Source organism: Cucumis melo, chromosome 11 (assembly GCF_025177605.1).
Source record: "Cucumis melo cultivar AY chromosome 11, USDA_Cmelo_AY_1.0, whole genome shotgun sequence".
In the NCBI taxonomy this organism is placed as follows: Eukaryota; Viridiplantae; Streptophyta; class Magnoliopsida; order Cucurbitales; family Cucurbitaceae; genus Cucumis; species Cucumis melo.
In genome coordinates, this window is record NC_066867.1 from 22828911 (window position 1) to 22842217 (window position 13307).

General features: G+C 33.7%; 1 protein-coding gene across 3 annotated transcripts; it reads left to right on the forward strand.

Annotated features, from left to right (window-relative positions):
* Window positions 1-3519: 3519 nt before the first annotated feature.
* On the forward strand, window positions 3520-10177 carry LOC103496362 (probable plastidic glucose transporter 1). Of its 3 annotated transcripts, none has more exons than XM_051079654.1 (13): window positions 3520-4037; window positions 4119-4242; window positions 4461-4661; window positions 4744-4843; window positions 5269-5381; window positions 5829-5922; window positions 5997-6153; window positions 6391-6537; window positions 6631-6704; window positions 7076-7164; window positions 7995-8109; window positions 8353-8579; window positions 9245-10177. In XM_051079654.1, the coding sequence occupies exons 1-12, from the start codon at window positions 3827-3829 to the stop codon at window positions 8548-8550; spliced, it is 1623 nt and encodes a 540-aa protein (XP_050935611.1). In that variant the 5' UTR covers window positions 3520-3826; the 3' UTR covers window positions 8551-8579; window positions 9245-10177. The 3 variants fall into 3 exon arrangements, with proteins under 3 accessions (XP_050935611.1, XP_050935610.1, XP_008456414.1); XM_051079653.1 differs by having other exon boundaries at window positions 9272-10177; XM_008458192.3 differs by lacking the exon at window positions 9245-10177 and having other exon boundaries at window positions 3521-4037; window positions 8353-8849.
* The last annotated feature ends 3130 nt before the right edge of the window (window positions 10178-13307 follow it).

Here is a 13307-nt window from a genome sequence, read left to right on the forward strand (position 1 = left end):
AATACACCATAAAAATTATTATCGTCGCTTTCACTTGCACTACTTTTAACGACTACTATGACCCCCCTATTTCGTATTGTGCGTCAGAAATCACGATCTATCGTGTGAAATTGTATCCCACCCATGATGAATCTAGAGCATAATTAAACGTCAAGTGAATGTCTCATCCCAAGTGAGAAGAAATCATGTGAAAGGTTGTCCCTCTCACGTGTTGCGATGACTTGAAATTGTTTTATTAATAAATATATAAGTTTATGAAATAAGCTTAGGGAAATCCAAAAGGATAAGTCACCATACGCCAAAAAGTCATTAATAGTCCATAACAAAGCAGCATACAACTAAAAAAACTTAACGGTAAAAGAATCATATGTACGAACACCAAGACTCCATAACTGTTCCAGTTCCTCAATCAATGGTTGGAGGTAAACATCAATTTTTCTATCGGGAGATCTTAGATCGGGTATTAGCAATGACATGAAGAAGTTTGATTCTTTCATGTATTTTCAAGTGAAATTTGTAAGGAATTAACACCATAGACCACATACTGTAGGCAGTACTCATATGCCCAAAAGGATTAAACTCATCAGAAGTTAATCCAAAACGAACGTTTCTTGGACCTGAAGCGAACTCAGGAAATTCAGAATCAAAATGCTTCCATCCCTCTGTATATGCCTCAACACGTCATCCGTTTCAACTCATTTATCCTTATGTCATCTCATTTCAAGCCCTCTTGCAATACAAACAATCTCTATAATTGGTATCAATAGAAAGTGCTACAATACCTTGTGCGGGATTTTTTTTTCCTCTGATAGGACTAGCCTTGTACCAAGACTCACCACAAGTTGGACATGTGTCAAACCGGCGAACTTCTTCCAATACAACATACAATCATATACTTACATGCATGAATAGTCTCGTATCCCAAGCCCAAGTCATACAACTTTCGTTTTGCTTTATAGAAAGAACTAGAGATAGTAGTACTACATATTGAAAACGCATATTTTAACAGTTTTAATAACATGTCGAACGACTTGTTACTCTAAGCGTAAGAACCTTGACATGCATCAACATAACCAAAAAGTTTAGGGATGAAAATTTTGAATAGTTAGGGTATAGCTCATGACGAGCTTGGTTTAATAACTCTTGAAATATATTCGTTGTCTCCTCTTCTACACCACTATTGAACGATATGTCATTCTCCAAACCTTCCTCTGCTGTTTCTTCTTCGTGTTCAATCGGAGCTTGTAAATCATGTAGCATTCCCAACATTTCATTATCTTCAGAAAAGGATTACTAATGGTTCCTTTAATATGGAAGGGGTCACTGCTAGTTTCTTCATGGAAAGGGTCACTACTAGTTCCTTCATCAAATCTTTCTATACTTCTATACAAGTTCACTAGCTCTCCATGATATGCCCATTCTATGTAGGAGGGGCACATTCCAACGGTTAATAAATGTCTCTCCACATTCCAACGGTTAATAAATGTCTCTCCACACCCCCTAATGAGTCTCAATTCAAGTTCTTAAATCTCTTGCATAGACACCTTTTTCGTTCGTACTCATCGACGTGAACTTCGCAGCGTCTAAGAATTTGAAAACTCCATCTCTATACTCACTCGGTAACTTATTTATAATGTTCATCCAACTTTTGTCCATCGTTGAAGACCTATAACATAAATACGTGTAATTATCTTTCACTAAGGGCAACCATAATTCTAACTAAATAAATGCACCCTTATTTTTAACAAATAACTCGTGTTCACAAATAATAAACTACGTACTACCATATTGCAGGATAATCACAACACATCACTAAAAAGTTTCAAATTCTTCAATTTCATCAATATCATAAATTTAAAATTTTCATCAATATCACAATTTCAATAATAATTATTCCCTAACATATTACGATTGTTAAAATTTCATTCACACGTATAATTTGGTTCTTAAACAATTAAATATACGTTATAACTAAAGAAACTCTAACATTTTCAATTTACACTTTAAATTATAAAAATATTTACTTATTCAATCTACAAAATTTTATATAATCTACAATATACATTATTCCCTAACGTACACATACAAAATTTTTACATACAATATACAATATACAATTTATACATACAATCTAATATATATTTTTTAGAAACGAAAAAAGAATAAAATACATTATTATTACTGGTAGAGACGAAGAACCAAATAGACGACGACATGAGGATGGTGGGCAGCGGACGGCGATGGCAGCGATGGACGACAGCTTCCTCTCCTCTCTTTTCTTTCTTTCTCTTTTCTCTTTTCTTCGTGTGCTTTTGTGTTTTGTGAATCACAGAACAAAAATTAGAGAGGATCACCCGACGCTGCTAAAAGAACGTCGTGAGAATGTCCTACTCGCAACACCGTTAATTCTCCAAGAACTACCAACGTAGTCACTTATGGCGTCGTGAGAACTTTGTCAAAAGCAGTCAAAACGTCACAAATCTCGCGATGTTACCTACTCCACGTCAATAGAGGTTTGGCCTCTTACGACGCCATGTAATCTGGCGTCGTGATATGGTTATCAGAATTTTTTAAATGTTCAACCTTTTGTCGACATTACCTTTGTCGACGCGGTCAAAGTAACGTCGGCAAAAGGTCGACCTCTCATGATGCCTTACATGCAATGTCGGTCGTTATTGGGGCAATAACGACGTGTACATGCATGACGTCGCGAAAAGTCTATATTATTATTTAAATTAAACGTTTTCGCAATATCTCCTTGTTCGACGACAAGGAAGCCTTACCCTCTGCCAATGTTATTTGTTCGATGTCTCCAGAGATCTACATTGCCAACGCCTTCTTCACGGTGTCGCGAAAAGGTTCTTCTTACGATGTTTCTTTTTTCGACGCCTATTTCGGTGTCGGTTGACCTTCGATTTTTTGAAGTGTGGTGATTGATGAAAGAAGAGAAATCTTTACGGTCATGGGGCAAACCGACAACATCAAAAGAAGGGGAAATTTTGTAGAGATCCACCATGATTGAGGATCAAAAGGGGTTGAAAGTAAGGATGAAAAATGAAGGATTACGTTGAGTATGTTGGCTTTGTGTGCAGAAACGGTTTGGAGTAGAAGGAATTATCTATTTGTATGGTATTGCTATGTGTTTGTTTGTACTTTTTCTTTTAAATTTCGTCTTATCTTTTTAACGTTGTATGATTAGTTTTGTTGGGTAGAAAGCAAAAACAAGGATTAAGGACTATCATTTGGTGTTTTTCTGAAGTAACTAACTTTTGGTCTCCATTTTAAATCATATAATGATAAAGACCAAATAGACCTAAGTGTAACTATCTGTAAAAAAAATGAAAATTTGGAAAAAACCAACCATATTCCAAGGTCCAAAAAAAAACGAAACCGAAGTGTAGAGAAAAAAAAAAAAAAAAAAAAAAAAAAAAAAAAAAAAAAAAAAAAAAAAAAAAAAAAAAAAAAAAGAGGCAAAGATAGTTAGTTAGTAGAGCCACAAAGTGGGATATAACTCAGAATTGGAACATGAGCGACAAAAAATCAATTTTATGTTCATTCGTACAAAAATCCCGCTACTTTCCGTCGTGTCATTGGGTCGGTCGGTGGTCGTGGATTGAATCGGAGTCGAAATCTGTAATCATCATCATCCCTATCAACCACGTGCACATAAATGGAGTCTTCTTTCAGTGGGTCCTTTTCTGGATTGCTTCATCTCCAACAAATATCATGAAAATAGGTGAATCCATCATTTTGCTCAAGTCCCTGATGTGGGTCTTTCTGTACTTCTAAACCAGAACTCCCTCACTTTCTTGGCTTTTTTCGTTTCATGAGGGTCATTCCCCTTCTTCATTTCCCGGTTCCACCGGCGCCGGCGATCACCATCGCTCGTCGGCACTCAATACCTCCATCCTACGACCTTTCCCGACATGGGTCATTTCCGTTACGTTCCGGTTTCCGTTATATGTTTCGTTCTATTAGAAAGTTTGAGGTATTGGCTACGAATAAACAGTTGCCGGAGCTGAGGAACGGAAAATCAGGTTCTACTTTTGTTCCATGGAGTTTCCATTAAGCTATTTGGTATGTTGTTACCGAGTTTTCAGCACATTGAATCTTTGCAGAGAGTGAAGAAGGTATTTCGTTGCGAGCGGAAGATGGCGATAGCTTCGATTTAGGATGGTTGCCTGCTTTTCCTCATGTTCTTGTTGCTTCCATGTCTAATTTTCTATTCGGTTACCACATAGGGTAAGACTATATTTGGGATGTCTGGTTTGTGTTTTGTAGATGGAAATGGCGATGGCTCTGCTGTCTGTTAATGTGTAGAGAGAATCATGTGGCTCAAAATCGAGTGTTTACCCTTACCCAAATTTTGCCTGAAGGCATTTGTGGATCGTGGGGAACTTGAATTCATGTTCACATTTATTTGTTTTGAGCTATTTACCCCTTTGATGAATATTTTGCAGAGTAATGAACGGTCCTATTATTTCTATTGCTCGTGAACTTGGTTTTGAGGGGAACTCAATACTTGAGGGACTTGTTGTGAGCATTTTTATTGTTGGTGCATTTCTTGGAAGTATAAGTTCTGGTTCGCTGCTTGATAAACTAGGCTTTAGGCGCACTTTTCAAATTGCAACAATACCCTTGATTCTTGGTGCGCTGTTGAGGTATTTAGTCTTGTGTAAATGTATACTGATTGTGTGTTTTTTTACCAGATTATCTCTGTTTGACCCGCCGTATTTGTGTCAGTGCTCAAGCCCATACCTTGGATGAAGTACTTTGGGGAAGATTTCTTGTTGGCCTTGGCATTGGAGTTAATACAGTGCTTGTTCCAATTTATATTTCTGAGGTAGTGCATTACTTCTAAGCTCTCTCTCTCCTTTTTCATTTAAATTTCTGTTTGTTAGCATTATTGCAGATGCTAGATATTTTGAAGAAAATGCTTTAGGGTAGCAATGGCGTTTCAACGTTTGCTTCCTACTGCTATAATTGAAGGGAGGTATAGACTCAAAAAATGGTCAGAGTCACAAATTTTGTAAACGTGACTGTCAAGGTTTTAGAGTCTGGTTAAACTCTTATTCCTTTTTAGTTCTATGATTTCATTATATTCATTTTTTCCCCTTTTCTTTTATCCTAATTTCCTTGGTGCTTCGTTGTTTTCTTTATCAATTGAAATAAATGGAAAAGATTGAACCATTCTTTTTTTGAGAAGTATTGTCAAAAGAAGGTTTTCTTTCTCTGTTTCTATTTTCTCATTTATAATTGTTGATGTAGGTTGCTCCAACAAAATATAGAGGAACACTTGGAGGCTTGTGCCAGATTGGAACATGCCTTGGAATTATTGCTTCACTCTTTCTAGGAATTCCATCAGAGAACGATCCACATTGGTGTGTGTGCTCCTCCCCTTTTGGTTTTGTTTACGAATAGTACTGAGGTAGACATCTTGAGTAACTTCATCATATAACAACTTCCTATTGCATAATTTCTGTAGCCATCTTCTTGAGGGATCTATTGGCAACATCTTCCATTTGGGTTCTAAATTTTTTAGGACAGGGAAGATAATCAACCCTCTTCAAACCCCCCCTCCCCCTCCCATTTGTGATTGTTTGTGCAAATAAATCATCTGCTCAAAAAATATTTTGTCCACATTTTGCTTAATGATGCCTTTTAGCTCAAGTCTTCACCTTATACTTTAGAGGCAAGGTTGCTCAAGTTATCCAGCATCATTGTACTTATGCATGTGAAGAAATTTCAAGTAGGAGAGCTAGAGCTTCTTACTCCAGTGGGCTTTCTTGCTGTAATTTGAGATAAATTTTAGCATGTCTTGCCTTCAGGTGGAGGACAATGCTCTATATTGCAAGTCTTCCTGGATTCTTTATTGCTTTTGGCATGCAGTTTGCAGTTGAAAGTCCACGCTGGCTAAGCAAGGTAAGACATTAAGTTTTTGAAAGACCACAGAATTTTATCAGTAGCTTCTTTAGTGGTTCCATATGCTGTTCTAGGCTGGGCGACTGGATGAAGCTAGAGTTGTTATCTGCAACCTATGGGGAGAATCTGAAGTTGAAAGAGCAGTTGAAGAGTTCCAGTCCGTAATAAGGAATGATGGAAGTGATTTGAACAGTGGATGGTCAGTGCTTCTTGAAGAACAAAACTTTAGAGGTACCAGAAGGATCCCTTTTAGTAGGGTTTAGTATTTCAGGTGATGAACCTTGTCTTATGTCTTTGTTTGAAAAAATATTGACAAGCGTATGCATTACCCTTTAAGAATGATAGTCTTCTTTATGGGAGCTTAACTTGGCTGGATTACTTTTAGTAGTTTAGTTAAAAGGTCTAATCATTCACTTTAACAATGCAAGGGTACTTTTATGACCTTCAATTTTCTTTGTTTAATTTCAGTTGCATTCATTGGAGGTGCCCTTTTCTTCCTTCAACAATTTGCTGGCATAAATGGAGTTCTCTATTTCTCGTCTTTGACCTTTGAAGACGTCGGAATCACAAATGTTGCTTTAGCAAGTTTAGTTATTGGAATTACCAATTTTGCTGGTAAGCAAAAATTTCATTTTTCGAGGAACTTTCTGTATGCAAATTATCTTTCCTTGGAAAATGTATTCATTCTGTTAATCAGGAAGTCAACAGGTGCTCTCTGTGCGTTGTACTTGATGGATAAGCAAGGGAGGCAGAGGCTTTTAATTGGAAGCTATTTGGGCATGGTGAGTTAATGACAGAGATATTTCAAGACATGACCACACACATATCCAAAAAGGTTGCTAAAACACATCATAAGTCACAAGATGCATAAGGGTCTTATGAGTGAAAATGCAATAACACAACTGTTGCATATTACCGAATGTAAATTGTATTGTTATGTCAAAGAAGATCAACTATACTGTTGAATGTTGATTTCTCGCTTTAGAAAGATGGAAGTTATTTTTTTCCTCTACCATCAATGATGAACTAGAGTTCTGGTTTTAGTTTTAGTATCACACATCATTGGCATAGATGACACCAATTTGAAGATAATGTTCCGGTCTGCTCTTATCACACGGGATCCTAATTCTCTTGAACTTTCATCTCTGTGCAGGCAGTTTCAATGTTGCTTATTGTCTCTACCATTAGTTTTCAGTTTGATGAAGAACTGAGTCGCAATTTATCGATAGTAGGAACTATTGCGTACGTATTTGCTTAATCTTTATTCACGATAGAGGCAGAACTCTGCACATTCTTAAATTCATTTTCTTTTGTCAGTTTGATATTGACTGAATTGGCTTTCTTTTTAGAAAATGATTGACTAGCTTGGTGAGACATGGAGGAGAACAGTTAAAAGAAAACATAGGCTATCATATTTTTTTAAAAAAAATAATAAATGAATAAAAATGATTTATGTCTTCAATTTTTTTTGTTTCTTCCAAGAAATTTTGAAAGAGAGAATATGGAGAATAAGAGGATTTTTCTTTTTATGAGTATCATTGTACTTTTGGTGGGGAAGGGAGATTATATGGACTGGGAATTTATGGTTTCTGTCTCTGGATTGCAGGGACATTTCTCTTGTTTCTAATCGAGTTAAAATAGAATTTCGCTTTACCATCTCTTTACGTTGGTGCACAAATAAATCCGTATTTTTCCTTGAATTTTTCTCACCTTAACTTGTTATTGTAATAAAATGCACCATTTTTGCTGCTTCAGAATATTTATTATTTTCCTAACATTTGATCTACTCGAATTAAGAGACAAGAAAAGAATTAAGTTCTTACTGGATGTCGTCGTATTTTGTTGAGGTCTTCTTTTGTGTTGGTGGATGTGTTGAAAATGTACTGGTTTCAGAGTATTTCTCGCTTGCTTTGTAAGGTTAAGCTATATGGACTGCAAAACTAATAACCTTTGATGGTGTCAAGGTTGAAATTTAAGCAATTCCTGATTGTTTATCAGCTCTTGCATTTATTGTTGTTGTATTGGTGTACTTTGTATAATTGGTGCTGTCTTTTGTTTGCTCATTTCCATAGTTATATCTTTTCCTTTGCAATTGGAGCCGGTCCAGTGACTGGTATTATTATACCTGAGCTTAGCAGCACCCGAGCACGAGGAAAGATCATGGGATTTAGCCTTGCAGTCCACTGGGTAAGCAAGTAGTACAACTGATTATTAGCAAAATCGGTGCACCTTTTTTGAAGTTTTGAAACACAAAATGTTCTTGCCTTGTTCTATAATTAGTAGGTGCACCTTCTTTGAAGTTTTGAAACACAAAATGTTCTTGCCTTGTTCTATCATTAGTTGTCTCTTTGAGGTAAACTTTCGTGAGTTCTTTCATGCTAATGCTACTTTATTTTCTTGTTATTTCTCCAACTTATACACTATCCCCAGGTATGCAATTTCACGGTGGGTCTATTCTTTCTCGACTTGGTCCAAACATTTGGCGTTGCTCCAGTTTATTCTGGCTTTGGTGCATTTTCCTTAGTGGCAGCCATATTTTCCAAGTACTTCTTAGTGGAAACGAAAGGGAGGTCTTTGGAGGAGATCGAAATGGCATTGAACCCCAACTTCAATGGCAGTGACAAGTAATACAGAGATTGACCTAATCACTTTGCTGGGTAACTGTTGCTCTGTTTTAACCATACGAAATAAAAATTGTACATGAATGCCTTGCTGTCGTCGCCTAACTATTTTAGCATATATTGGTTAAGGCATATGCCCTCAACAAAAAGATGAGAGGTTCAAATTTCTCCCACATCAACCGAAAGAAATGTTGTATAGTTAAACTTCTCATTTCTCTCAGTTTCTATATCTCTATGTAGAATTATGTATGGATAACACATAAAATACAGTGGGGTTATTTTACATACAAAATTCAAATTTGAAAACCTTCAAGTTTGGACACTGACAGTATTTTTAGGATTTAAATTGATGGGTTTTGTTTTGTTTAGTCCCCCCCGTCCTTGGACAAAAAAAGCTGTTACTATTGTGGTGTCCTTGAGGGCCATATACCGAAGAAAGATAGCCATAAAGTAAAGAAATAAGAAAGAGAGAAAGGCAATACACAAGGATAGAGGAATCCTTTATCCTCTTATTCTTCATCTGTCAACCCTGACTTTATTCCAAAAGATAATTAATGCCTGTACCAATATTCCCTTAAAAAATTTCTACTCCTAAAGTTAACACATTTTCTTAAATGCTTCATTACAGTCAAACTAGTACTTATTAATGTCCTTATCCATGACTCCACATGGTTGTTAATTACATCTAATTTCATTTACAGGCTCCTATTAATAGTTATTACTTACAGGAAAAAAAATGAAACTATTGAAGAAGGAGAAGAAGAAGGGCAATTTGGACATTAAAGTAAAGGTTAGCTAAAAGAAGTGAGATTCTCTCTCTTTTCTTTTTTATATCACAGGATTTTGGGAAATGCAAGCAAAGATGAACACAGTTCGAAGTGGGAGGCTTTTTGAAATGGTTTATTTGGGAAGGAATATGAGAAAGCAGGTGTTTGGATGCAGATTTGTGATTGAAACAACATAACATGAATTGAATAGGGTTTGTCCAAACCTGGATAAGGATGAGATTTGAATACTGATCTGTTATAAATGGGTTGAAAGTTTCAAAATTTGTTGGTGGGTTTTTAGAAAACAGAAATCACAGGTAAGAAAGAGCGACGGTTTTGGAAGCAGAAGAAGACGGGCACGTAGTTCAAGGTGAGAAAGAAGAAGAAGAAGAAACTGAAATAGAGCCATTGGAGTTGATATGATCAATGAAGAATATGATTGCTGTTTCGAGTTCTTTTTATCGGTGAATGCGAGTGATGAAACTTGCTCCATTTTGCATTCCTAAAGTTACCCTTTTAGGTCTTTTGGACCTAAACAAAGTGGACCCATATCCTGAACCCTTCAAATTAAGGTTAAACCATGATTAAACTTTAACTCAATTGGTTGTCTATCGAATTCAAAAAAAAAAAAAAAAAAAAATTGACTCAATTGGCTGAGACATGTCTGTCTTTTAGATCTATTCTCAAAGACGAGATCTTAGCTTGGAGTGAACGAGGTCTCGTAACTAAACTCACTAAGATTAAATTGTTTTCTTTATTATTACTAATTACCAAAAGTCGATACATATCAACTTTTATTTAACTTTTCTAAAATCTTCTACTTCTTAATTGTTTGCCAATCTTAAATAAAAATTTATTTATTATCCACCTTGATCTACTTTCTCACTTCTCTCATCAATTTTTGTTTGATTCAATACTATATTTGAAATAAACATTTATCAAATAATGCATCAATTTTACAATAATTATATTATAACAAATTCTAAATTAAATGTCAATAGGAAATAAATTACTTTTATTCATATAATTAAATTATACCAATTCATAATGATTATAAATAGCATAAAAAAGAAAATTATTTATAAAATGTAGCCAAATCTTCAAATGGAATATAGAGAATTAGATGAATTTTTATATATTTTGTAAATAGTTTCAATATTAGGGTCCTTTCAAAAATATAGAAAATGGTAAAGTATTTATACTACATAGAACAATTCCAAAAATAAAATACAAAAAATGTCCCGTCAACTGCGTTGTCACAACAATGGGTGCATATATTATGCTATGTACACAATCATTTAGATATAGCTATAATTTATTTTTCAATTCTATCGTTTAAATTGGTTACGTTTATATTTGGTTACACGCACCCAAATCTAAACGATCTTTTTTCTTTTCAAATGTACATGGTCGTTTAGACTTTGCTAAACGATTTTTTTTTTAATTCTTTTACTACACGATCGTTTATTTTTTTATTTTTTATTTTTTATTTTAATTCTTTTACTACACGATCGTTTATTTTTTTTATTTTTTATTTTAATTCTTTTACTACACGATCGTTTATTTTTTTATTTTTTTATACGATCGTTTAGATTTTTTTACAGGATCGTTTAGATTTGGCTAAATGATTTTTTAAATCTTTTTGGTACACGATCATTTAGATTTGGCTACTCCAATCTAAATTATTTTTTAAAGATTTTTTATACACGATTTTTTAGATTTGTTATTTTTTTGTACACGGTCGTTTAGATTTGGTTATCCAAATTCAAACGACGTAAAAAAGAAGAAAGATAATGGAAAGAAATCACAGTTAAAAAAAGGAAAATAAGAAAGACGATGGAAAGATTAAACCATGTAAAAAAGAATCAAAAAAGAAGAAAGACTAAGAAAATATTAAACGATGTAAAATAATAATAAAAAAAAAGGCATTGAAAGAAATCGCAAAATCAAGAAAGACGATGGAAAGATTTAAGTAAAAAAAATTGAAAAATAAGAAAGATTATGGAAAGAAAAAGCAGAAAAAGAACGATAAAAGAAACCACGCAAAAAAATAGTAAGAGGAAGAAAACGCTGTGAGGAGAAAAAGATGGAAGGGTAAACTTGAAATATTAAAAAAAATGACTAAGTTTATGAGTTTTGTTACACGTCTGTAAATAGTTTGTTATTTTGTTACATCTATGTAAGTTTCCCTTCGATATTCTACTATCTTTAAAATGCTCCTTTATATAACTCGAAAAATAACAAAATTGATAAAAATATTCAAAAAAAATATAATAAAATCTTAGATTCTATCAATATAGACATTGATAGACTTTTGTAAATGTGTATTAATTCATTAAAGTCTATAAGTAGCAACCGGTGTATATAATCTAAAGAATTTCCTATATTTTTAAATTGTTTGCTATATTTGAAAATATTCCCTACATATACATATACATACTATACACATACATACATGTACATACGTATACATACACACACGTACATATTGACAGTATATGTGATTGTAAAATAATCAGACTTCTATCAACAAGATTGATAGTAAAAAACTCTATGTCAATCCGTTTATACTCAATTTGGTAATAATTTAAGGAAAAAAGAAAAACAGGACCAAGTAAAAATATTTGATCTAGACATATGTTTTCAACTTAAAATTAAAAAGTTAAAATTATTGGAATGGAAAGGCTTAATTTGCATGATTAATTGAATGAATTGATTAAGGCAAGTGTGTTGGAGGAAGAGAATGAAGTGTTGGAATTGTGTAACATAGTATATGATATTAAAAGAAAAAATGATGGCCATTTGGTCATAGTAAGCATCAAATGAAAGAAGGGAGATTCTTATCTTGTGAGGAATGAAAATGAAAGATAGAAAGATACAAGTTACGTAAGATTAGCATTAGGTTTGGATTATTAAAAGAAAAAAAAAAGGGTTAAATTCCACTTTTGTTGTATTTTAGTTTTCCGTGGGAATCGGATATTGTGGAGATGCCATGCTCATGCTCATGCTCATGCTCGTAGTGGTACTGCCAGTCTCATGGAATATTTGTTTTTTTTTTTATATTTCCTTCTTCTTAGTCTTGAGAGGCCGTGTTTCAGTTCAGCCGAAAGCGCTTCTTTCTTCTTATTTTGACATTCCTATTTTCTTCAATTAGACAATTTTGCCCCTCTAAATAATTGCAATTTCCCGTTAAATTATTAACCTAAACCCTAAACTTATACTTCCTTCTTCTCTTCTTCCATTTGTTTCTCATTTTCCATCTCTATCTATATCTAAAATCCCCTTTCGTTAAATTACTCTTTTTATATTTGGTTATTGAATCCTAGCATCCACCCTCACTTCAAAATTAATATACTTCAAATATGTATTACCTTTTTCCTTTTTCTAAAAATGAATGCTCGATTTTATCTCATCTCCATTTGTTGTACTAAAAGAAAAGGAAAAGAAGAACGAGATTTAGTTTTTGATTACAATTGATGTCAAATTAAAAAAAAATAAAGAAAGAAAGAATTTGTTTGGTAAATAAAGAAATAAGCATGGAAAAACAGAAGAAATTTGAAACAAAGAATAGAAGAGTTTGTTAGAAGAGGCATCAGATTCTTTGAAAAGTAAATCTTAAAGTTGCAATTTTTACAAACAAAGCAATTAAAATATATTTTATTTATATAAAAAAGGAATTATAGTCACATAATTGTGATGAGATGTAAATTTTAAATTGAAGTTCAAATTAAAATTTAAAAACTAAATCCTCACTGCAACGACATTAGACCAAAACCATTTCTAACCTAAATACTTTGAATACATATTTTGTTTTATAGCATTTTATGTTGAATATGGAATTTTTTGAGTTGGTTTTTGGTGGTGACTGGTGAGGGTTTAAAGAAATTTATTTGTAGTAGGGTACACCATTTTGCAGGCCATTTATTACTTGTTTTATCCAATTATGTAAATGAAAATTTTGGATGGCTATTTCGTAGTTATGATCATAGGTGAGGGT